Below are 26487 nucleotides of genomic sequence, written 5' to 3'. Positions count from 1 at the left end.
AAGCAAAGCCGAGTGTATAATGGAAGAAAATATTTGGATTATATCCTGTTTGGATATGCACATCAACAATATAAGGAGCTTAAAATACCAAAGCTCTGTGAATATTGTTTACAGCAAAATCCAACTTATAATATGAAAAATGTAAAGTACAGATGAAGAAGGTGAAGTGATAATGATTAGATTGTTTCATATTGACAGAAGTGCACTCTCCTTGGAACAAACATTTCATTCACCTCAACTATTTTTGTGAAAAGGAAAAGAGCGCCCTCATGCTTCAGAAACATGAAAACATGTATATCCCAGAGTCAGTCTGAATGGCATCAGCTTCTGGGCCCTTTAACACAAAGCTTAATGTTTGAACTTAAGAGTTCGTTTTTATGTTTGATCACATTGATAATTGCATGCAATCAAGCATACAAATCAAATATACAATTAATCCCTTATTTAGTTCTACAGTGAAACTATCTTGGAGGGGGGGGGGGGAGGGAGGAGGGGGTGTTACAAAAAGAATTTCCTAGCTACAAGGAACTGTTGAAATATGGCATTCATCCTAGACACACACATTTTACAGATGGTTTAATGGTATTAAGTATGATACACTACATCTTTTTTCAAATATGATTGAAGGCTTTTTTTAACAGGAAGTTTAGTGCATCACATCTGAACAAGAATTGTAAGGTAAAATAAAATATAATTTCACTCACATTCCGGGGGGGGGGGGGGGGGGGGGAGGGGGATATATATTTGAATGTTAAAGACATAGTAGGTAAAACATTTTATTTTCATCTTAGTACAATGGTTTCAGATTGAATGCTTACCAAACCTGCAACTCATTAATGAATTCCTAATGAAATTAGAAACATTAAGGGATTTGATATTATATTATAACATATCTGTTTTTCATAGAAAAATCTGAAAAGAATGTTGAAAAATACTTTAAACAGAAAGCAATATCACTATACATTAGTAAACAGTGTGCGTATGCTTTCATTATTGCTGAGTTTTCAAGGTATGTATGACTCTGTAACAAATATATCAAAATTCATTAGGAAAATATGAATTATAAACCATTTCATAATTACCTAGATAAAGTATTGCATACATATGAAAGTGAAGCTACTATGGACGGAGGTTGTCAACTTGTCATCATACATTTTTAAAATGGAATTACACTTTCATCCGGGCCAGGGAGGCCAGTCAATATATTGTTGTCAACAAGCATGACCAAAAAAAATGCGTTTGAAGGGGTGTTTTTTCAGTTTTTTACGCAGGCCGCGATTGCACTCTAAGGGTATCGAAAACACCGATTAACAAAAAGGGGGTAGTTTTCAAAGACTGGTTAATGGTCAATCGCAGGTTCAAATGTATTTTGTGGGGGGTTTTTCCAAAGCTTTTTTTTAAAGACTAGCCAAACATTTTTAGGGAATGCTTTTTTTTCCCCAATCTTTTTCCCGGGGGTCATAATTTGCCGACAAGCCCACGTAAAACTTGTTTAGGGGGTTATTTTGCACACAGAAAAAACCTTGTTTAGGGGGTGTTTGGAAATAATCTGGGCGCGCGTGTGTACAGCAATACATTTGACTGCCCCCCTCACCGGATATTAATATGTACTATAGTTTTCATTGTCACACAATAGTCAAGTATTTTGTAGTTTACACAAAGTTACAGTTCATAAGCATAATTTTTTCTGAGCAAATGCATACAAATTCACAATGACCTTTCACAGATTGAAACTACAATAAGACACTATACACAAAAGAGGACGGAAGATCGCTGGCAGGATGGCCACAAACGTGGAGGAGTTTTGATAAAATTTGTAAAAGATATTCAGATCAATTCTGAAGAACAGAACAATCATCATGAACACAACTATGCATAACACACATATTTCAACAATAAGAATGGATATGTGTTCATTGCAAAAATCTCTATATACTTACTTATAAATACAAATAATCATCTCAAAATCAGACAGATCTGTTTACATAATAAAGATAGAGGCATATGTGATTTCACAATACATGGAAATTCAATTGTGCCTGCATGAATATCAAAGACTGCATACAAAGACAGAGAAATTAAGGTGATCTTTGTAGGCAAACAGTCTTAATAGCAGGTCTCTAGTAAAATGAAATAGATACGTGTAGTGTGGAATAGATAAAAAAATGATCGTTTCAAATCTTTTGATAAATATCTGCATCACTAGAGTCTGAACCCATCGGTCTTCCAGGATGAATTACATGTAAAGGACATTGACATATACATTATCGTTTCAATTCACTTGATAATAACTGCATCATTAAAACCTGAACGCATCATTATTCCAGACAGGATTACACATAAAGGCCAATAATGTTTATATTATCATTTCAAATCAGTTGATAATTAACTGCATCATTAGAGTCTGAACGCATAAGTCTACCAGGCAGGATTACATATGAAGGACATTGAGGTTCATATTATCGTTTCAAATCTTTTGATTGTTAACTGCATCATTAGAGTCTGAACACATTAGTCTTTTAGGCAGGATTACACATAAAGGCCAATGATGTTCACATCGTTTCAATTTTTTTCACAATAAAGTGCATCATTTAGAGTCTGAAGGCATCAGTCTATTGGGTAAGATTACACATAAAGGCTACTGACATTAATCGTTTCAAATCTTTTGATAATTAACTGCATCATTAGAGTCTGAACGCATCAATCTTCCAGGTTGGTGGACGAGGTCAACGATGTAGGCCTTGGGAGGAAACTTTGGATTCTCTTGCTGTATGAAAACAATGAAAGAAACAAACAGATTTGTTTATTGGAATACAAATGCTTTTTACTTTGCATGAGAAGAGTATGGAATATCATTTACTATGAATATAATATGTCTGCCATTTTAATTTTTTTTTATTCATTAATAACCGATTGACTGACAAGTAGAAATGTGCTCATTTTGCTTTTACGGAAAGCACTGAATTGAAACTATCAATGTCATATTTTTCTTCAAAAGCGTTTCAGCTGTGGAAAAGATTAAAAAGATGAAGTGTAACTATAATGCCCATAAAAACACAATCGAAACCTGCATATAAACACATTACAGTCTGACCTCTCTTATCCGGACACGTTGGGACCAGCACCAATCCGGATAAGGGATTTATCCGGATCTGGGAGACCCAATATTAAATACACGCAGTTGTGCTGCCGGCTGCCTCCCCAGGCCACCGGCGGTAGCTACACTATTGTAGAGGGCGTACGGTACAGACAAAATTCACTGCAGAGTCAGTGAAAATTATAAGCAGTGTTTTTATGGAAATGAAATCTATCGATTGCCAAAACTCTTGGATAATTTACCTGCTAAAATGACTGAGGTATACATCGAGCATACCTCGAAAGAGAATGACTCGATGAAACCAAGTTTTAAAATTAGATTATGGCGGTGGGTATCGCAGCTTAGCAACGTCAGCCATTGTTATACTGACTGTAGGCTCAAACATGATAGATGACGCTGTCCGTACTGAGGCCTAAAGTTAGCTAGCGAGACATGTGTTGTTTTTCCCGCGAAGCAAAAAGAGAAATGTAATGAAATGTTTGCGCTGCACCCTGATTTACTGGAAATTATTATTCCTAAAGATCTTTTGGTGATTTGGGTGAGATATTTTCATGTAAAATATGTTTGGTGTAGGGTGACCATGTTGGGAAATATATGTAATCAAAGTGAGTTTACGTATAAGATTGAGTTTAGATGGAAATCTTATTCATTTCCTCACGTACCGGTACTAGATTGAATTAAAAAAAAAAAATCTCGGCAAGTGTGCGTCCGGATAATAGAGAGATCGGGATAAGGGGAGGCCGGATAAGAGAGGTCCGACTGTATTAGAATCACAATCTACCTGAAAACAGCAGTAATTCAATAACAACAACAGCAACAATACATGTATGACACTACAATAAGATAATATATCTGTAAAGCGCTTAGAGATGTTGTTAAGTATTAAACGCTATATACAAGCAGATTATTATTATGTTTCATACAGCACACTTAACTGTTTCACAAAAACAATGCAAAATTAGAAAATGTCATAACTTTTTCATTCCTTTTCTGATTTTTATGACACTAAGTGGTTTGTTCGGCTCTTTATCCGTTTATATCATATTATTTTTAGCCTGGAGTACCCCTTTAAAATTATTATCAAGTGACTTACCGAGTCTTCTTCGTCTGTGAGCATAACTTCATTCCAAGCTCTGTTATAGTTGCCTCTCACCAATGAGCACGATACACCAATCCGATCAGCGAGGGCCTTCGTTAGAGAAATACAAAAACATGAAAAGAAGAAATCAGTGATCAAATAGTTTTAGTAACAAAGGGCACACTTGGTGGAAGTAACATAGTGGTAAATAAGATTATCAACAACTTTTATTAATGTTTCTTAAAAGTGTTGAAGAAAAGGCATTAATCTCAAAACAGAAAATCTGTAGGAATATTAGTTATCAGCTTTGAGTTTGATTGAAACTTTGGTCTGAAGTTATGGTGTAACTATGGATAGCCAATTGTGACATAAATCTCTAACAGTAGAATTTCAATTTGTCAGCATTTTTGGTGTTCAAGTCATTCATAACTGTCCGGGGGGGGGGGTGTTTTAGTTACCATAGCAACAGTCAGAGGCCAGTGCCTTTCAGCCAATCAAAACCAAGGATTTCACTGAAATAGTCAGCACTGACCACTTAGTCAGTGCTGAAAACTTGGATGAAACACCCCCTGGAGTTCAATTTAAACTCTGGTCTAAGGTTGGGATTTTTAAGGATAGCTAATTGTGACAGGTATCTCTAACACTAAAATCTCATTTGACACTCTTATCATTCATAACTGATTGGAAATAATTACTAAAATAGTTTTCTTCTACATCAAAACATGAGAAAAGAGCCAAGTAAAGATACAAACATATAGGCCCGAATTCACAAAGGTGGTTTTAAAACCATCGGTTGAACCCAAGGTTTATGCAGATTTCCTGTATAAATTACGCTTATTTACCGCGCATATTATTCTGTATTTTGTATGTTTTGTATACTGGTGGGTGTTTCATAAAGCTGTTCGTAAAGTTACGAACGATTTTATGCACGACTGGAACATGTTCTCAGGTCATAACTCAATTACACAGTGATATCACATATAGCACAATAAAGGATCACCAGTCGTTCGTATACCGTAGTCGTTCGTATCTTACGAACAGCTTTATGAAACACCCACCATTTCTGTTAAATTTGTTTGTATTTGTTTTTACTGTGTACAAATATTTACAATTCAGCCATTGGCTGCCAAGAATGTTTTGATGCCTGAACAAAGATCATTATTATTACATTAAAAAAATGTCCAATGCTAATGCGCGCTTTTGTCATAGTGAACCAAATTTACCATGGTTAAGTATGCTATTTGATTCATAAGTCCACTGTTTGAAGAGTGGACTCATTAAATCAAAACAGTGGTTTCATGTATACAATAGCGTGGATAACCACGACAACAGGCCTCAACTTGTTGCACTATGACAAAAGTGCGCATCAGCTTTGGAATTTTGTACTATACGCGATATATATGCGTAATTTATACAGGAAATCTGCATAAACCATGGGTTCAACCGATGGGTTAAAAAAACACCTTTGTGTGAATTTGGGTCATAATGTAAATGCAATTGTGAAATTCTTGACTTTCCATAATCTTAACACAGAGTTAGACCATGGCCTAAGTTACACTAGTCTTCAGAATATGGACCAAGGAAAATAGTGGACTGAAATTTACATGACCTTGCCAACTTAAAAAGCAAGATTCAGTATCTACTAGACAAGTATCTCCAATACTGGTAGCCATTACGTCAAACTTCCCTTTGAAATAATACCGCAGTTCGGATTGCGAACTGCGGTGTTGTACCCCATTTTCCATTTGGATCTCCTAAAACTCATTTCCAAGCCCTTATCAACCGCGCTTGGCCAAGTAATCCAGGGGTAATCCCCGCTGTCTCAATTTCACCCCCACAGGCCAGTATATGAGCGTTGAGCAAAGGAAAAAAAGATAAACAACAGCTGCACTATTACGTAAGACTTCTCTGCCTGTAGTAGGACCTTCGGAATGAAATTATTGTATTCCATATTTAATCACGTTTTCAAAGGCATATTGTATTCAGTAACCCAATGTTAGTCCATTTTCAATTTCGAACGAAGAAAATCGACCTCGGAATAAGGAAAGTAAGCGAATGAAAATGACGGCATGCTTACAGGGACCGCACTCAGCGCTGCGCATGCATCCCATCGTGTGTGGCCCCCTGCTGTGACTGTATATGCTGGGCTGTTGTTTTATCTTCGGACCAACGTCAAGAAACAGGTGTTTTGATACTTAAATTGCTTTCTTGAGGCAGTAACGGATGGAGAAGAGAATTGATGAGAAGGGGAACTGGGGTATAGTGTTCTCAAATGAAAGTTTTTCGTCATGGCAAATTTGAATAGCACTACCTACTCCACTGCTCCAATGTTAGCAAGTCAATACTAACCTTAAATAGGAGAGCTCTGTGGCAATGGATACCTCGGTCAATCCGACCAATAGGGATGATATTACTCTTCAGTTCGTACTTTAGTTGACTAAGGCTCAGTTCATAGCTGAAGTTAGCCATCTCTCCCTTCTCGATCGGTCCACCCATCTTGTTGCTGACGTACCTGAGGGATGGGGTGGGGGGGAAAGAGGAAGAATATCACAAAGGTGAAATGGAGTAACAATCTTCTTTGTTGGAGTAGCCGTCATCATCATGAAGATTATTACAGGTTATTGTTCCATGAGCAAATGTTGGTTCTCTTCGGCACACACTAGCCTGCATGATTGAAACACTTCAGAGCCTGACTTCAGGGCCCCGTCTTACAAAGAATTGCAGTATCAATCACAACTATGGACGGCCAGCAATGTCACAATCTCGTATGCATGTTGGTTCAAAATATGTGCTAACTGTGATGCATATTCATACTTTCATCGTTCTTTTAAAGATTCAATGTGATTCTCTTTGTTTATTAAGGAGATTGTGCAAATTTCCTAGAGAACATATTATGGTATGGATGGATTTACATACAGTTGTGATTGATTGGATCAATCATAGCTCTTTGGAAGACAAGGCCCAGATTATAACTGTTATTTTGTTGTATAATTTTCACGGTCTGTTGCTACTTCATACTTATTTTTCCTTATTTGCTCTATATGACTATTCCATCTATTCCCAATTCACTTAAGAGGATTCTAAAAACCCAATTTTCCCAATGTTTTTTTCAGTAAGCTGAATCGGTTGTGATATTTGTCAATTTAGACAATAGGGGTTTACATGTAAAGCAGATGGAATGCAATGAAACAGACATTAAACAAACCGGGACAATACAATGTCGCAGTTCAGCCCTCCGAAGTCATTGCTAACATGCATTGCAGCATTTTTAAAAAGGATACTTACTGCGCAATCGTGATGACCTGCTCTCTTGTCGTCGGAAGACAGCTGACATCATTGAGCATGTCGCTGATGTAACCTTCAAAGACAGGATCGGCAGGAGCCTCGTACTGAGGTGGCTGCTGGGATAGCAAGGCCTGCTGCTCGGCTAATCTCTCGGCTTCCAGTCTCTCACGCAGCTCTCTCTCCTCGCGTTCCTTCTTGCTCTCTCTCTTTGACCTGCCAATACAGAAGAGCATTTCATCAATATTTTTGTCTGACAAATTTTCAGATCTGACAACTTTCCTTGAGTTTGATTGGCTGAGAGGCACTGTTACTATAGTAACTTTCAGATAAAATTGGACTTGTCAGACAAAATATCTAATAAATCCTTTGATAAAAATGCTTCCCAGGTTCAGATCATATCTGAATGTCTACCAAATTAGCTACAATTTGAACATTAAAATAAACTTCTGGCATTGTTTAGGTTTATAGGGGAACAATGTTTCAAAGAATTTAAAAGAATACATAAACCCTAGGCTACACACGGCACAAACATCTGGGTTAACATTACTATGCATTTCCACGTTTGTGTGAAAATTGATCACAGTAATTAGGGAGAATTTTTAATGATGTTCGAAACAAAATTATAATTTTTTTTGCATTTAAAAAAATTGCAGGTCATTATTACTTCAATACAGTATTGGTTGTAGATTTTTGCTGTGGTCTCTTTTTCATGAATTTTACAAAGGAATAACTGCAAAAAGTTTTAACTTACTGACAAACATATACTGAGTACCAGTAAATGAAAAGGCAAATAATCATGAAAACATACTCTCATGGATGTCCCATCATGAAGTAAAATCCCAAAATATAACGGCGTATGCGACAACATAAATACCTACCCTTTGACGGACGATTTTGACGATCTGATGTTGGACTTGGATTCCTGTTTGACGTCTAGTTCTGACGGGATTGTGGGTGCAGGAGTAACAGGTGGGCTATAGAGGGAGGCAAACAATTTGTGAGCGTGCCATGCACTAATAAATAAATAGTGACCTGATAGTAATATTGTGATATTTCACATGTGAAGACTGAATACATGGTAAATAATAGTAGTATTCTAGATTAATACACATGTAATACAATGTGATGTGATATTGTTATATTGTGATACTCTATATATGTGAATACATTCTGTGTAAATAAATGGTACATGTATACTGTGCACATATGATACGATGCTTGATACTACACAAACTGCTGAATAAATTTGTTTCCCACTGGAGAGAATAATTCTTTCTTACTGATACAATGTATGTGGACAGTGGCAATCACAGATCAATGTGTTTGCACAGTGTACACACAAAGTGTTGAGGATCAGTGGAGAAGTCACTCTATTTCAAACAAGGCCCAAGGTTCAAATCTTACTGCAGCACAAGCATAATGGATTAAACTATTTATAAATCTATAGAACATACATCATTCTAACAAATCATGTTACCAATGAAATTTGTAGGCACATGACACCATATCATTTTACAAAAATAAATATACGTGCACACATTAACAATGTTTGTCCATAACTATATGCTTCTACATACAATGAAACAAATTACATACACATTTAAAATTCAGGTGAGAGTATTATTTAGTATACACAAGTAAGAATATATACAGCAATAGCAATGTGCTCATTTATGATTTTTTTTCTACCTTTTTTATCTCTAAATTAAAACTACTTTTTTTTTCATCACTAAAATATCACATATAGTAAGTGCAATAAACTATTCACAGATAATACCTGATCAAAATAAATCAGGTAATATAACAATTGCACAAACAAAAATATTTACATACGTGATATGCAACTACCTTGTGAACCATACTTCAGTGAATACCAGCTCTGAGTTCAGGGGAGCGTTTCATCAATATTTTCATCTGACAAGTTGTCAGATCTGACATCTTTCCATGATTTTGATTGGCTGAGAGGCACTGTTCCTATGGTAACTGTCGGATAAAATGGGACTTGTCGGATTAAACGTCCGACAAGTCCTTTCATGAAACGCCCCCCGGAAACTGAAAATAGGTGTCCTTGATTGTGACAAGGAGACATTCCCTACCTTTTAGAGGCTCCACAATTGACAAGTAAGATCGGCTTCTTCTGATTGACCTCCTGCTCGCTCAATTCCTCCAAGGTCGCAAATTTAGATTCTGGTCGGATCTAAGGAAACGAAGAAGACATTTATAACACAACAGAGCTTTTTTTTGTTTTAAATCCTGAACTTTGATGGATAATTTTGATTAAAAAAAAACACAGCCAGGAAGAGAGAAAAAAATAAATGTTCGCGGAATGTTTCAAGATATTTCACGGTATATGTCTAAAAAAAAATCATCAATCATCATATAACTTCTCTGAGGATAACAATTGTAAGACATACAGTTCATGGAATAAAATGGATATTTTACATTTTAATGAAGCACTAGATAATGATTTTCAGGTGCAAATTGTTCAGGGCTTCATTTTTATAACGTATCACAGACACTGGTAATGAGTGGGACCATTTTGAATGTCAAATCAATGTCCAGATGCTTGTTAATAACAAGCATTTAAATTTAAGAAGATCATGGTTCAAACATCAGTCAATGGGAATCAAAATGAGTGACAATCTGATTGAGCACTGAAAAAGGATCGCCAGTCATGTACCTAGTTATGCCTAACACAGATACAGCTTTAGGAATCTTGTTTTTGTTTGTTGGGTATAATGGCAACCAGTCGAGTATGACTATTACAGCCAACTCGTTACTATCAGCCATCAGATTTGTTTGCATACCTTGCCGGCATCATAGAAGCCATCGCAGATGATATCATTAGGTCCCAGGAACCCCATCAGACTGTATTTAGCGGGTAGCATACTGTCTAGCAATCTCTCGAGTGCTACATCACTGAAACCATTCTTTCTGGTCGATGACTGCTGGATTTCTTTCAAGGTGTCCAATCCACTACAAGAAAATGATAAAAGACAGATCACAGAATACCAATCTATCACAGTTATGCAAAATACATATTTTGAAAATAAACAAGATATCTGTAGCTCATGTAATATTTTCATTATTTTTAGAGAATACTGTCTAGTGACCTGTTAAAGGCCAGACCAATGAAGCCATTCTTTCTGGTTGAGGACGACGGGACCTCTTTTAAGGTGTTCCGGCCACTACAGAGATATACCATGAATCAAAGGGGAAAAACAAGTTTAAGCTGTGAAATATACACATTTGTGACATCAAAATATATATTTCTCCCTAAATGTCCAATGAGATTTCCGCTGTCCAACTGGCAAAATGTTTTATCCATTTTTCACCATTTATGACATTTAGTAGCCACTTTTGAAAAAGCTACATAACTACTAAGAGTCAACAATATATTATAAAACAGTTCATCTGCCAACTGTTCTCTGGTAACAAGTGTTCCCTTCAAGGATTAATGTCTACCAAAAGAGAATGTTGCTCTAGTATACCAAATTAATTATCACATCCAGACCTGCCAACCTGAAAAAGAACATTTCAGTATATTTAAAGCTGAAAATCAGTATTTCGGTGAGGAAATCAGTATTTTCAAAAAATACCATAGGACCACACATACAACTGAAACTTTAGAAATCAGTATTTTACATGTAACTATCAGTATTCTTCTCACTTTTCAGTACTACTTGGCAGCTCTGCACATCCCTTATAACAAAAAAGTCATTATTCCACTGATTATAAAAACCTCAAAGATCGTTAACATCATTCATGCATTCGAAAATATCAAATATGGCCTATCAAAACAATGTCTACCTACCCGAGCTTGCAGAGTTCCGTGGCAATGACTGGATCACTAGCGCAGACAACCAAGGCCCAAGATGCAGCTCGTCTTACGTCATCATTACTAGACTGAAGAAGCTTCAACATAGGACCTAAGCCACCTAGCCCTCTCAACTAATAAAAGAGTAATGGGAGAGATTTGTATAAGAACAAAGAATGGCAAGGTGTAAACACAAAGATTCATGACTCATCAATATTACCCATTACTTATTTCTTATACTGTCGTTTTCCTGTTAGGCCCAAAATGCTTACAATATATTAATTAATCAATGGAATTAAACAATCCTGAAACTACAAACTATGAAAGAGATAGGTTTCTATCAGTGCCTATCTGATAATTGCTAGTGATGGAGACTGTCTAATTGGCAAATCATTCCAGTAATTTGAAGCTAACAGAGTAAAATTTCTATCACTGGCTAATGTATGAATTAATGAATAAGTGAGACAGAGAAAGTCATTGGCCGAACAAAAAACAAAAAAAAAATGATAAAGTAGTATATCAGCACAAAAAAACTACAGAAACTGACACTGTATAAAAAATTTGCATAATCACTTTCAACTCATCCTTTGTGTAAGACATGGCTACCTCAAAATAAACATACAAACATATCTCTTCATCGTACAAACAACTACCAACAATTTCCAATAAGAATAACAAGATTTAAAAACAGTCCATTGCCTTTTTTGGTTGACATACTAAACAAAATATGAGTGTGTCGACTAGGAAAGGCAATGCAAAATGGTCATCCCCAACCCACCATAAAATTATTTTTGTCATTTAAATAAGTGTCAGTCTCCTCTCCTTCAAGTCTGCCATTATCATATTACATTTATTCATTCATTCGTTTGTTCGTTCATTCATTGCCTTTTATGCTTTATCTAAATTGTATTAACTTTTAAATGTATAGCCTTTTTTAATGCATTTTACTATGGTTTTTACTATGTATTTAATAATGTGCCAACACCAACTTGTAAACATGATTTTTCACAGCTCTTGCTGTTTTTTCATGTATGATTGTTAACATGTTTGATTATCAATAAAGACCATTATTGAATTGAATTGAAAATATAATCAAGAATTATGGTGAGAATAAGAACACAAAAATGTGAACAAGGATATCTTTGCTAAACCAGGATTTGAACAAAGAAACAATACAGTATGGAAAGACAAACATACATGGCAAAACAAAATGTGAACACAAAACAACATGATCGAGTAGGACTTCAACACACAAAACCATGGAAAAGTAGTCTTTGTGGTAGGGAATGTCAACACAAAGATTAAAGTTGATTAAAACAGTATGCTATGAACACAAATATTGCATAGTGAAACAGTACCAAAAAAAGCTATATTCTTTTTACCTGGTTTCTTGATTCTGTATCACAGACAAAGGCAGCTAGTGCCATTGCTGCCTTAGTTTGAACATTGGCATTGCTGAATATAAGAGAGAAAAAAAAATTAAAAAAGATAAACATTATTTAGGCTTCAGTAATTTCATAGAAGTTATATTTGATAAATTACTGAATTTCTGTATTGTTCAATGAAATTGAGATGAAAAATGAAAATACAGGGATAAGACTTTGCAATGTTCTGACTAAATTTTCAAGATTTTTGTGAATTAATATTGCAAGTTTTTAAAACATCCTGGGGTACACTTTTGTCTATGAAGTCTACAGGTAAAGGTTTCTGATAATTCAGGATCTGTAATTTTACTCATACGTATTGTATGCACAGGTACCCCGATATATTAAGATATATGTTGAGTTGAATGTCAAGATGAGGTAATCATATATCATGAAGTGTTTAAAAAGACTTATTCATTTCCGTACACACACAGTTTAAAAGAGTGCGACTGAGAAGGATTTGAAAAATATGTATTTCAATGTCATTGGAGCAATGGTAAAATATCCCGGGGGGGGGGGGGGGCCACTTACATTGACGAGTGGATACCATGCGCGACCAAAAAAACACGTAAAAAGGATGTCTTTTTCACGATGGGGCACGTTACGTACGTAACGTGATAAGGGTATCAAAAACACAAAATAAGGAAAAAAGGGTATCTATTTCGCTAGGAAAATTACGTGTTTAGGGTCGAATTTGCGGGGATGATAAAACAAAATTAAAATGTTTTATAAAGGATGTCATTTTTGCCCCAACACTTCGTGTTTAGAGTCCGATTTGCGCGAGGTGTAGAAGTGGGCTCGTACTAAACCAAATAAGGTAAAGCCGACGACCGAAGGACCCGTAACAATAAAACATTCCTGTACTTGTTTAGGGGTTCATTTCAGGGAATATTTGCCAAGAGTATCGTTTTGTTTCCAATACTTGTTAAAGGGGAATCCAGCCTTGGCCATAGAATGTTGTGTTGGGAAAGAGAAAAATGAATTAAACAGAATGGTGAAAGTTTGAAAGAAATCGGACAAGCAATAAGAAAGTTATAGCTGCTTTAAAATTGAGATCACTAATACCATGTAGATATCAAATTGGCAACTGGGTAAGTAAATTATGACAAGGGGCAAGGACAACTTTCCCATAGGCCATGTACTTTATTATCAGGGAATTGTGGTTTTCTCCTAAGTACCCATTCCCCTGGGGCAGTAATCTAAATATAACCCAGGTAGTATATTGTTTAATGTCCTCATGAAAGAAAAATACAATTTGAAATAAAACCTTTGGGGAAAATGACATTTTAGCCATAATATGTATTGAAGTACATGGAAGAGTAGTCCTTGCCTTACATCACTATGACATCACATAAGCGGCCAATTTGAAGTCTCCATAGGTATAGTGATTACCAATATTTACAACTTTTAAAAAATCATAACTTTCTTGTTATTTGTCCAATATTGTTCAAACTTTCATCTATCAACTTGTCTGATTTTTCTTTTTCTTATAAAAACAAGTTTTTATTTGGGTTGGATTCCCTGTTAAGGGTAGGGTTTCACACGCCAATGCTTGTTAAGGGGTTCATTTTCAGAATATGGAAATTAAGTGTTTAGGGGGCTTTTCGAGACCCCTTGGTCGCGCATGGTATCCACTCGTGAATGGAAGTGGCCCCCCCTGGTAAAATATGGACTCAAAAGAGTGCAAAAGAGCGGTAAAGAGCGGAGAAAAGCCAAAATGTACCCACCTGGAATGTAGAGGAGTGAGCAGAGCTCCAACAATTCCTCTAGTCTGGATGTCCGCCCTCAAGATTTCATCCGTCGCCATGTTGGTCAAGACCTGAGCTGCGTTGGCTTGGGCGCCCTCTCTTGACGAGTTTAACAGACCGATAAGGGGCTCGATGCCATTGCGTTCTGCGAGCTCAACGCAGTTTTGGACGGTAGCTGATGTGAGGTTGGCCAGAGCGAGGGAGCTGTTCTCAGCGACATCTCCGTTTTCACTGCCGAGCAGTTTGACAAGAGGTGCTATGCCATCTAACAATTGGAGGGAAAAAAAAGGATGAAGATGTGCACAATGCACAATGTGACATCACATAATTCAGGCCATTAGAAGCTCAGTTGAGCATATTGTCGACACCCTGTAATTTGAGTTTTTCTTCAGTAAAATGGTTTATATGCATAAAACTTACATTCTTGTACTATGTAACTTGTAACAGTTCACTTTTAGCTTCAGTCAGGGTCTTTAATTATTCTTTTTTTAAATTCCAATTTTAATGAGTTGTAATAGCCTACCATATTCAGCAATTGTCTGTCTACAGAGGGCGCTCTCTGCCATGATGGCTAGGGCCTGTGCTGTAGCAGCTTGGACTGGTGCGCTGTCAACCTCAAGGAGACAAACTAACGTCTTCTCTCCCTCTTGCTCGTGAAATATCTTGCAGTTCTCAGCTACAATGAGAAATGAAGAATGTGAAGAGTTATCAATACAAAAATAGGCATTTATCTCGGCACACAATACAATAATTCACACTGAAGTATTTGCAATATGTGAAATCAAAGATTAAATAAAGCTTGTGTGATCAGGCTGTCTCATAAAGCTGTTCGTACGTTATGAGTGACCTTATGAATGATGGGTGATCCTTTCTTGTACGTGATACACACCAGAATTCGAATGGTATCGATTTAGTCACCAGTCATTTGTACAGTCACTTGTAACTTACGAAAAGCTTTTTTGAAACACCCACCAGGTCACAACTAGGAATTCCAAAGAATGATGCACAGTACATACTAGAAAATGTTTGTCTTTTGCACAGTGCAAATTTAGGTAAATTTGTGGACATTATTGTTATTTTTTTATAGCCAAGATAACTCTTTGCTACGACTTTGTCTTTGGATGGAGTGTGTGCTCTATAAATCCACACCATTATCATGATTACTTTTATCTCTTGTTTCTTGTCTTGGAATGAGTCTTTAAAAAATGCAGGATAGAAGTACTCAAGCAAACCAAGAATGATCGGAGGCCTTTAACAAAAGAATGAGGCAGGTGAAATAATTTCCAATCTCAACATCCCTTTCCTATATTTATCAGTTAATATTTCTCATGAAACAGCACCAAATTCCACAAGTATTAGGGTAAATATTGCACTCATCTACAGCTCACGCAATAGTGGCTCCCATCTCATGCAATAAGATAAACGTGGTATTCCATTCACCATCATTCAATATACTACTAGTACAACTTATGAATATGCTGCTAAGAATAAATCTATACAGTGATAATCCACGGTAAAAGTACAGAGAAGTGATACAATTAAAATGTGTTGCATCTGCATTTGTTTTTTGATAATGGTGATTATAATGATGATGATGGTGATGATGATGATGATGATGATAATGATAATAATAATGATGGTGATGATGATAATGATAATAATAATGATGGTGATGATGATGATGATAATGATGATAATAATAATAATAATGATAATAATAATAATAATAATACTAATAATAATACTTGGTTTTTTAATAGTGCAAAGCAGATTGCATGACCGTTATGCACTTAACAGTAAAGGAAAAGTATAAAGTCTTATTTTCTATTTTTAATTGGTGCTTACGATTCCTCGCAGCTCTCGCTATGGCCTTAGAGGCATTCTCCTGGACCTCTGATTTCTCAGACTCTGCGGCGAAGGCGAGTAGCTTCTGAAGACCACCGGTAGTTTGAATGAGTTCCATGCTCTCGATGTCCTCCAAACAATTCGAAAGAACATTCAGGGCATGGACGTGAAGGTCTTCAAACTCCTGAAGAGAAAACAAAAAGGGAAAATACAATTGCAGAGGAAAACAGGAGTGCAAATGACACAAACACCTTTCTTTTTTTATCACCCACTGAACATACCTATAAACGTAATGTAGCAAGATTTCACAAAATGGTCGCCTGCATCCCCCAAACTATATTGCTCTTTGCTACCCTTTATTTCAAATTCCTGGTCCCCATCTTACGAAGAGTTACGATTGATCCAATGGATCGTAACTCTATGGAAATCCATCAGAATCATAATTTTTCTACAAGAAATTTGCACAATGTCTTTTGTAAACAAAGAAAAGCACAGCAAATTTTCAAGAAAACATTGAATGTATGAATATACACCATTGATAGAAACTATTTTGAACAAGCATGCATAATAGATGCTGAAGTTGCTGGCCGTCCATAGTTGTGATTGATTGGATCAATCGTAACTCTTCTTGAGACGGGGCCCTGGATCCACCCACTGAAATGTATCAAACTTGAATAACTTTTATTTTCTCTACAGGAATTAGATGTTAAGGATAACTCTACAAAGATCATGGTTTACTTGGTGGACCTGTATGACATGCATGATGTTATTTCATCAAACACTTCAACTAAACATGTGTATAGAAGAAGAAGGTATTATGTCTAAGCACACTTGGTGTGTCAGAGCAGTATGCTGGATTCTCTCAGAAAAAATAAAATCATAACGAAACTCAAAGCCTAATTCAACAGCACTGCTTAAAAAGAATGGATCAATAACAATTCATTTTTTAACCATTAAAGTATACTGGCCTTACAAATGACTGAGGTTCTCTGCATTTCTTTGTGTGTGTGTGTTTTTTTTTTATCTATTACCGGGTAAATTATTTTGAGTGGTGTACTGGAATACCTTAATTGGAAAGCAAAATATAATCAATTAAGAATTTGATATACAATTTGAATGTCCAGGGGCCCGTTGCAGAAAGAGTTGCGTTTAAACGCAAGCCAAAAAATCAATCGCAAGTCCCAAATGCGAGCAGTGATTGGTTGAAAATCAAGTTGCACATGATTTTTAGAGTTATGATTAATTGCAACTCTTTCTGCAACAGGCCCCAGATAATCATAATTGGAAAGAAAAGGATTTTTTTTCAAATTCTAGCTCATCTTACTTTTGTACCAACAAAGTCAACCAGTCTTTCTAATCCCTCCAGTTCTCTGAGTGCCTCTCTGTTCTCTGCATCTTGAGTAGAAAGGGTCAAGCTCTGCAAGGCTAGCTCCTGGATCACCGGGTAGTCCGACTTTAACAGTTCCAGTAGAGGTTCCAGACCACGGGCATCTCTAAAAGAAAAGAAAAGATTGGAAAAAAGAAATTAACTTCTTTTATATATATATAAGGCTGTAAATCATTGAAATTCAAATATATTTCAGATGTTACCTGAAACAGTCAAGTGAGGACTGTAAATTGTGGTTTCCCATTGATGTAACAAAGCAACTTTACGAAAACAGTGCGGGAACTTACTCGGCTGGTTTGCGAAGATGAACAATATCAAGAAACCCATTTGAATACTCATTCTGTGCATGCATTATTGTATTTTGCTTTGCATCCTTAGTTTTCATGATATTATTATGATTAGATAGCACTGGTTCTGTAAATAGACTGTGTGGTACATCTGAAGTATATCTTACTTGCAACAGAAAATATGCACATCAAACATTGTACTGATTGGCTTACATATTTGTTGGGTTTTTCACTGTTCCAAGATCTGTTGTCAATGACAATCCCATGTTGTATCACAAAGTCCATAATAGCTCTCATAACTTTTTATTTAGTAACCAACCCACGCGAGAATCAGATAACACCTATCAAAATTTTACCTTATTGCTGCTCTGCTTTGGTAATCCTGGAGCAAGAGGGATACTGCTTCCACGGTGTTCTTGGTGACATCGGGATCAGGGTCAGAGAGCAGTGCTATCAGGGGGTCCAGACCTCCTAGTTCCATGATCTGGACCTTGCTGGAGTACTCCTGGGCCATGTTGGCCAGACACAGACTAGAGAACTCGTGGACAAGGGTGTCCTCTGTAAATAAAACAGAAACATGTTTTATCAAGATCACTCAAGGATAAAAGGAAAGGGGTGATTATGGAAAAGGCAGTTTGTGTTGGACAAGGCACAGCTTCATGGAGATTGGCAGCACTGATAAATGTGTTATTCTCCCGACTACTGAAACAGTCCAAGACCAGTTTTGATTGGAAGATCAGAATGTAGGGTTTCACTGAAAATGTCAGATCTAACAATTTAGTCAATGCAGACAACTTTCACGGGATGGTGTTTCATGGTCATTTGTCTGTTTCAGCTGACAACTTCTCCCTTGTTTTTAATGGCTGAGAAACACTGGGCCCAGTCTTACAAAGAGTTATGATTGATCCAATCAATATCAAGTATATGGAAATCCATCAATGTCATAAATCTTTCTTCAGGAATTTGCTCAATGTCCTTTGAAAACAAAGAGAAGCAAAATGATTTCTATTTTAAAGAAAACGGTGAATGAATGAATATATGTCACTTCTAGAAAATATTTTGAATAAACATGTATTTTAGTGTTGACATTGTTGGCTGTTCATAGTTGCGATTGATCCGATCAATCCCAACTCTTTGTAAGACGGGCCCCTGGTCTCTACATGTGCCTATGGCAACTTTTCCACTGTAACTCCAGTCAATTTCAAAATGCAGCATCAAAAGGATTACATATTTTTATAAATGATCTACCATTTAATATTTAAGATGGCCTTATAGCCTAAAGCAAGGCTGCTGACTAGGTGGTAGCATTTCAAGGGAAATATACCAGATCCAACATGTTTTCAAATCATATTCATCAAACTCTGAATTCAAAACTTATTCAACTTTGGAAAACAGAAAGTCAAGTATCAAATCTCACAAAAGTTTTATTTTGATAACAAAAATAAAAATAGTAATCTCTTTCACACATATTGATGGACATACACTAATATTTGGTTCTTGTTTTCTAATCTACATTTTTATTAAATATCCAATCTTACCTTCCGGAGCTAATAACTTGATAAGATTTGGGACGCAGTCACTTTTTCTTAGCAGTCTCCTGACTTCATCTATATTAGAAAAATAGAAAATAAATCAAGCTGAATGCCAGAACAATTGACAAACAAATCAATATAATTGCTTAATATAAAAGAAACAAACAACTTATTTGGAAGAAGGTACCTCACATCAAGCACTGCGATGCAGTCATGAAAATAACTTTTTGAAATGCATCCTAATTTGTTACATCAATTTTTTCCCCCTTCTTCAAATGGGGATCTTTATCTTAGCAGTGAAATGACAAAAGAACCACAAATGGGAGTTGAGGTGGACCATGGAACAAGCCGATGGCTTTTAGTATTTTCATATTTGAATACAAAATAGATATGAAATAGAATACATTTCAAGCAATGGAATGCTTTCTTTTCTCAGAGGCACTTACTGTGAGCTGACATGACGCCTAGGGTCATGATGGCATTCCTACGGACGGTCTTCTCCTCTGATGCGATCAGCTTTAGTAGGTGTTCACCGGCACCAAGCTCAAGAAGCATTCCTCGGTTTTCATCACCTATGACAAACATTCAATCAGGTTCAAGGGTTAAGATGAGTCAAAGCCGACTGGTCAAATCTGCTTTGTCAACTATAACAAGACTGATAAAAATTTAATAATGCTGGTGGCACTGTTGCACAAAAATTTTTGATTGATGGTAACTCTGTATAATGCCCAGGAGCCAGTTGCATGAAACCTGGGTTTAAACACAAAATTTGACAGACAAGCAAGTTATAAATTTAGCAATTTAGCAGAAACACAACATGGACTGTATTCTAAAGCCAAGTTTGACTTAGATCATGGTCGAGCTCTGTGCTAAATTTATAGAAAGCCAAAAATTTTCATTACATCATATGCTTTTTATGTATACTGTGCTCTTCCTAACTCGTGAATGGTGAAGAAAGCTATCTTATTTCTCCTTCCAAAACAGGTGAGAATGATTTAAGGAAAATGAGCTGATACATTTAAATTACACTCTTAGAGAATTATGCCACTATTTGCTATCCATGGTTAACCACAGCTTTACACCAGATTGTAAATTAAACCCTACTTAAGAACACCGGCCAATGAGTGTATGATACAACATAGGTTTAATCACAAGTTGTAAGCAATTGTCCAAAGATGGTTTATCATGATGGTCTTGATGTATTTTCTGTCAAATATGAATATTCCTCACATTTTTCAGCAAATTTGTAGAGAGCTTCACATCCCTTGATAAGTATCTCTTCCTCAGGACTCTCCAGCATGAGAACCACAGTAGCTGCTTTTTTGCTCTCAACCGCTAATGTATCAAACTGCAAAGAACAAAAAGATCAAATATGGTTAAAAGGTTCGGAACATCTATCACAATAATATTGAAGAAATGGTATAAATATAATTTGCAGAGCTACATTGGAAGGGGAGAGCAACTTAGGAGCAAGGGAGTGGAAGAGGTGAAAGAGCTGGAGGAAGAAAGAGGGAAGGTTTGAAAGAAAGTGTCTTGAGAGAAAAGGACAGACTTGGGAATACCCATACCTACTCCTATATTTCTGTTAAAATCAAATGACCACATTTCCAGTCATTAAAGTCTTGATGAAATAAATTATAAATTGATCAAATCAAAAGAATACATTCTTACCACGTCCTTTGGTGGTGCCTCTGTCTCTTTCTTGGTTTTCTTGCCCATGTTGCTCCGTAATCACCTGAATTTCAAAAGAAAATGTGGAGAACTGCTAATCAGTTCAGTAAAGTGGCACAACAGATTATGAGAAGATAAAAATTGCATCATCAATCAAATTGATTGATGATGCACCAATTTTTTGTGCACCAAGAAATAAATTTAAATATTTTGTCAACCTTAATGGATTTAATGTCCAAAACAACCATGATCACCACTTTTATCATTTTTTTTAAAATTGAAATCTGAACTTTCCTGTGATGAATGATATTGTATGTGTTTATGATAATTTTATTGATGTGCACAATGTGTTCATTCCACTCTTCAATAAGTTTCAAAATGTTCAGTGGCTTGTAAAAATTACATTGAGGGAAGCTCAACCTAAATCATGGTAACATACGATATCACAAATTAAAAACTTTTTAAAATTTCCTATTCTGTGACAGATTTTGATCAAACCTTTCAATCATATTATTTCTTCATTTCTTTGGCTTTTATTAAAACCAACTTCTTATAAGGTTGAACTTCGGAATTTGGATGTTGAATCTCGAAGACATGTTGCTGAAATAAATGGGGTCTATTATGCCTACTCCTATGTTTAACGATAGTGAACAGTCTAAAAAAAATATCAGGCTATTTCTATTTCCGGATATACTCCGCCAAGACTTTGTCTGGTTCTGAGGCATTCTGTCCATCCATAGACCAAAGTATCCCATACGCACCACATTGTTGGTGGTAGAGATCGTGCCACGATACTTAAATGCAATTAGCTGCATTAGAAACATGACGACAAATGACCAGCGAACCTGACACCGGCACTTTAGAATAAAATTTTTTGATTTTACATCACGTTTCGAGAAACTGGTAACCTGATTGTATTCTTTTAAAATGTTAATTTTCATTCCAGTGCTTTGTTTCTCCCATTAAAAATGGAAAGAGAAATCAAAGAGAGGGTGAGGTAACACAATCTTTTCTCCATAGACGCTGTAGTTAAGCATCAAGAAACCACCACCATTACACCCAGGACCAAATCCAATTGAAACCAGTTGGATTTCCAACTGTAACATTTCAGCTTAACATTCTGAAATAAAAGTTTCAGGTGACGATGAAGACTAAATATTTTCCAGATACTATTGATATCAAACAATGTCGCGGACTTGGAAGACAAAATTGCCGGCTTTGTAAAATGGATATCTAAAAAACGGATGCTATCTCTAAAGAATGATATACTAAAACGTTTAATCTTATCTTAAGCCACTCACACTATTACGAGGTTAGTATATATGCTATACGAATTCAATTCAATTCATTTTATTGTCATGTTTAAAAACACAAAAATTGTCCTCGGACAGTTAACAAAATTATTACGCAGTGGATTTTAGAGTTGTCATTGACATTGGTTCATAACGTGAATGATGTTAGCCGAAACCAATTCCGCTACTCACCAGGGCCAATTCTGGTGAAAAGGTTCCATTTTCATTATTTGAACATATTTTTTTTAATTAAAAAAGGACACCTTTATTACCGGATCTACTGGAAAAATGCAATTACTTTAATATGCAGTCGTGTTTCCAGGTCTATCACTGTTGCTATCTCCATCTAACTATCAAAATAATGTGTGCCTGTGTGCTGTGCCAGAGTTACTATTCCCAAGGGTGAGTATATTGCACTGCAGACCAAAACTTGTCTAACTGTGACTTGAATCTGTTCAACATTGATGCAGTAACTATCTCTGCCTGCATGGAGTTCCAGTAATTTACAACTCTAGCACTGAAAGTATTTTTTTCTAACATCCAGTCTGCTTCTCTTCACATACAATTTGCATAGATGTCCATGTGGCGTCTGAGTTGATGCAGATGTAAAGAACATGTCCTTGTTCAAATCACCAATGCCATTGATGATCTTGTACGTCTGTATCATATCCCCTCTTCGCATTCTGTACTGAATGGAAGGTAACTTCAAGGAACAAAGCCTTCTACTGTAGTCTTGATCTTTCAATGATGGCACCAAGTTGGTCGCAGGTCGCTGAACTTTTTCAATGTATTTAAGGTCACAGACATACCTTGGGTGCCAAATAGCATTTCCATACTCAAGAATAGGTCTCACCAATGCTTTGTACAATTTAACAATGGTATCTTTATCTCTATAAATAAAAGTACGCCTGATCAGAGCAAGTACACGGTTGGCTTTCAGTACGGCACTTGCAACATGGGAGTGGAACTTCAAGTCAGAGTCAATGATAACTCCTAGGTCTCTCTCTTCACTGACCTTTTCAAGCACAGTGTCATCAATCTGGTACTGAAAGTGTATGCTCTGCTTTCCTATGTGTAGAGACTTACACTTAGATGCATTGAAGTTTAGTTGCCATTTCTCTGACCACTCCACCAGCTTATCTAGATCATCCTGAAGTCAGTCACAGTCACTCCTTCGCTTGATTTCACAAAATACCGGTAGTTTTGTGTCATCTGCATAAATCTTGACAATGCTGTCGACAACTTCAGGCAGGTCATTGATAAAGATCACAAACAAGGTGGGGCAGAGAACACTTCCCTGCGGAATTCCACTTTGGACAGGCAGCCACCAAGAAACTTTTCCATTAAGGGCAACTCTCTGTCTGCATCTTAAAAGGAAAGTATGTAGCCAATTCTTGATACAACCTGTAATACCATATGACTCAAGTTTATTCATGAGCCGCTGGTGAGGCATGGAGTCAAAAGCTTTACTGAAGTCAAGATAGTTTGCATCCACTTTGTATCCTTCATCAAGAGTTGACATCCAGAGCTCCATGACTTCTAAAAGCTGAGTGACACATGATCTACTTGGTAGAAATCCATGCTGGGAGTCAAGCAGGAACTCATTCTCAACAAGGTGCTTAACAACTGCATCTTGTATAATTGATTCCAAAATCTTGCAAATGACTGAAGTTAGACTAATTGGTCTGTAGTTCTCTACAGCACCGCGGCTACCTTTTTTTATATGAAGACACAAAAAAGAAGAAAATCGCTTACCTCGGCCTGGAAAGTGGCTTCGCACGTCTCTTCCATGAAAATAAAAGTCGGTGGCGGGGGGGGGTTCTTATTTTCATTTGGCAACCAGTCAAATTTGACTATTTTCGCCATCATACTATATTTTTAACGTTTGTTTTCTTTAAAAAATAAATGAAAAAAGTAAAATTCAAATATTTCTCTTTTTTTCCTTTTCTATGTCTTTTTTTTATAGGATATATCTACATGTACTAGGATTCAAAGTCAAGTAGGTGTGTCTCTCAGTTTTAAAATCAGGGCCTTTACTGAAAATATGTTATAAAGACCTACAACTACAAGTATGCAAATAAAACCTAGGATGGAGATGACAGAGAAAGAAATGAGGAAAATCACAGCTCCAATCCTACGCCCGTACCGGAGTATGGGGATACGTCTGTCCCGTTGATGTGAACGTACCGGAGTATGGGGATACGTCTGTCCCGTTGATGTGGCGCTAATACAGTTCACAACCTTAATTCAGCTTATCAGTATTTTTTAAACTAGATTCAGGATTCATTGTATGCACAATTCCAATGATTGTTTGATAAAATAGAGACACCAATAAATGTAATAACTTTATTATAAAAAGCATACTATTTTATTATTTTTGCTGACAATAATACTTTTTGGAAAATATTCAAAACGAAGACAAATTAAACAAAAAATATAGAAAATTCTATGTACCTTGAACGAAGCCCTGCAAGTTTCAAAGGACTTTATTCTGTAAGTGTAAGTCCTCTTATTAAATTTTCATAAATTAATGGCATTTGTTGAATGCGCCGTGCCTTCAATTTTCCTGCAGTCGGCGGCAGAGATGTAGCCATGGGTGAACTTAGACCAAAATCTTCGGTCTCTGTTATGTTGGTTGTTCCGCTGAACTCTGTTGGCTCGACTCACCAAATACAGAGACCGAAGTTGTAGCTCAATCTGTACAGGCCATATGTATTAAGTTCGGATCAACCAGGGAAGTGGGAGTTGCGCGACAGCCGAAGTATTAAAGTCACTGTTTTTCCCCCTTCAAAGTTTTTTTTCTTCCTGTTTTGGTGCATTTCAGACCAAAACAGAATAATTATTTATATTTTGGTACAGTTCTTTTTATATATTCTTATGAAATAATGACAAAAACTGATGAGCCCCGGGCGTCAGGGGGATTTCGCATTGTTAATCCCTTAACGTCATGGTGGCTGCATGATAGCACTTGTTCACTGCTACCATCTGGCCTGTGGTCTCTACAGGTAGGACTATGGTATGCCAATGCTGTATTGAGTACACACTTTAAAAAATCATTAAAATATTACTTTTGTGACCAAAATTACTAATTTCCATACAGTTTTAATTTATTTATCATTAGTAACGTGGGAATATTTTTTGTATTCACCAGAGCGCTAAAAAACTTGAATTTTGGGCATATTTTTGTGTACGCCCTCTATTGGTGAAAAGTAATATGGCAAGAAAATTTTCATTTTTTGATCTCTATTTTTAATTAAGAAAAAAAATGATATAAAGAATCAAATTTAAATAAGAGCCAAGTTGTATAAATAACAGGTCTAATGGAAACTGTCAGTGTAAAAAAATAAAGCATTTGCCCCAAAGTCAGAAAAAGAGAAAATAAGCCAAACATTGCCACCCTTATTTTGCCACACATGGAGATACAACTGAGTCTGAGAACAAGTTTATATCATAACCTTGTTCATTGAATGAGTGCATGATAGTTGATAGCGAGCCATCTGTGTACGAGGAGAAATAAAAAATTAAAAAACTCCTCGAAACAGACAGCTGCTGTTTTTTAAATCTAACTAACCTACATACACCCATCTCATCATGAAACAGGCCCCAGCTAACGTTAGACTGAAATTATTTCTGCTAAGTTACCAGCCGACCTCCATATAGGCAGAAACTGAGGGCCGAAAAACGGGCGAAACAAGAGCGAGATCTCGAACTAAATTTTCCAACACAAAAACATACACTCGGGACTACACGTAATAAGTCGATCAAGTTTTTTTCCTCCATAAACAATCACCTTATTTCGAACGAATACGACACCGAAAAACCACACACTTTAAATCCATCAATCGTATCACTCTAAAATATATATTTAGATGAAAATCAAGCACCAAAGGACAAAAAACATTTCTAAAAGATATATAAAATTACCTGCTCAAGTCATTCAACGAAAAAAATATTGTTTTCAGCTGTTGCTATGTTATTTTCGAAGAGGTAAAAATTAAGTCACAAATTACTCATATAGAATTTC

General features: G+C 36.2%; 1 protein-coding gene across 1 annotated transcript; it reads right to left on the bottom strand.

Annotated features, from left to right (window-relative positions):
- Nucleotides 1–1438: 1438 nt before the first annotated feature.
- Nucleotides 1439–26468, bottom strand: LOC121429559 (armadillo repeat-containing protein 3-like). The gene is made up of 19 exons (XM_041626638.1): nt 26388–26468; nt 21172–21235; nt 20731–20848; nt 19947–20072; nt 19507–19575; nt 18325–18526; nt 17619–17787; nt 16295–16478; nt 14973–15125; nt 14429–14714; nt 12660–12732; nt 11275–11411; nt 10268–10436; nt 9557–9657; nt 8339–8434; nt 7461–7673; nt 6525–6687; nt 4191–4286; nt 1439–2767 (listed from the first exon to the last, which is right to left on the bottom strand). The coding sequence occupies exons 2-19, from the start codon at nt 21217–21219 to the stop codon at nt 2657–2659; spliced, it is 2514 nt and encodes an 837-aa protein (XP_041482572.1). The 5' UTR covers nt 21220–21235; nt 26388–26468; the 3' UTR covers nt 1439–2656.
- Between the last annotated feature and the right edge of the window lie 19 nt (nt 26469–26487).

This window comes from Lytechinus variegatus, chromosome 16 (genome assembly GCF_018143015.1).
Source record: "Lytechinus variegatus isolate NC3 chromosome 16, Lvar_3.0, whole genome shotgun sequence".
NCBI classification, from domain to species: domain Eukaryota; kingdom Metazoa; phylum Echinodermata; class Echinoidea; order Temnopleuroida; family Toxopneustidae; genus Lytechinus; species Lytechinus variegatus.
Note: the sequence above shows the minus strand (reverse complement) of the source record. Positions and strands in the feature narration are given on the sequence as shown.

Coding starts and splice junctions, on each gene's coding strand:
- LOC121429559 (XM_041626638.1), bottom strand. CDS start 21,219: ATGGGCAAGAAAACCAAGAAAGAGACAGAGGCACCACCAAAGGACGTG. Junction 14,715..14,972: donor ACAGACAATTGCTGAATATG/GTAGGCTATTAC, acceptor TCCAATTGTTAG/ATGGCATAGCACCTCTTGTC. Junction 2,768..4,190: donor TCACAGACGAAGAAGACTCG/GTAAGTCACTTG, acceptor GTTTTCATACAG/CAAGAGAATCCAAAGTTTCC.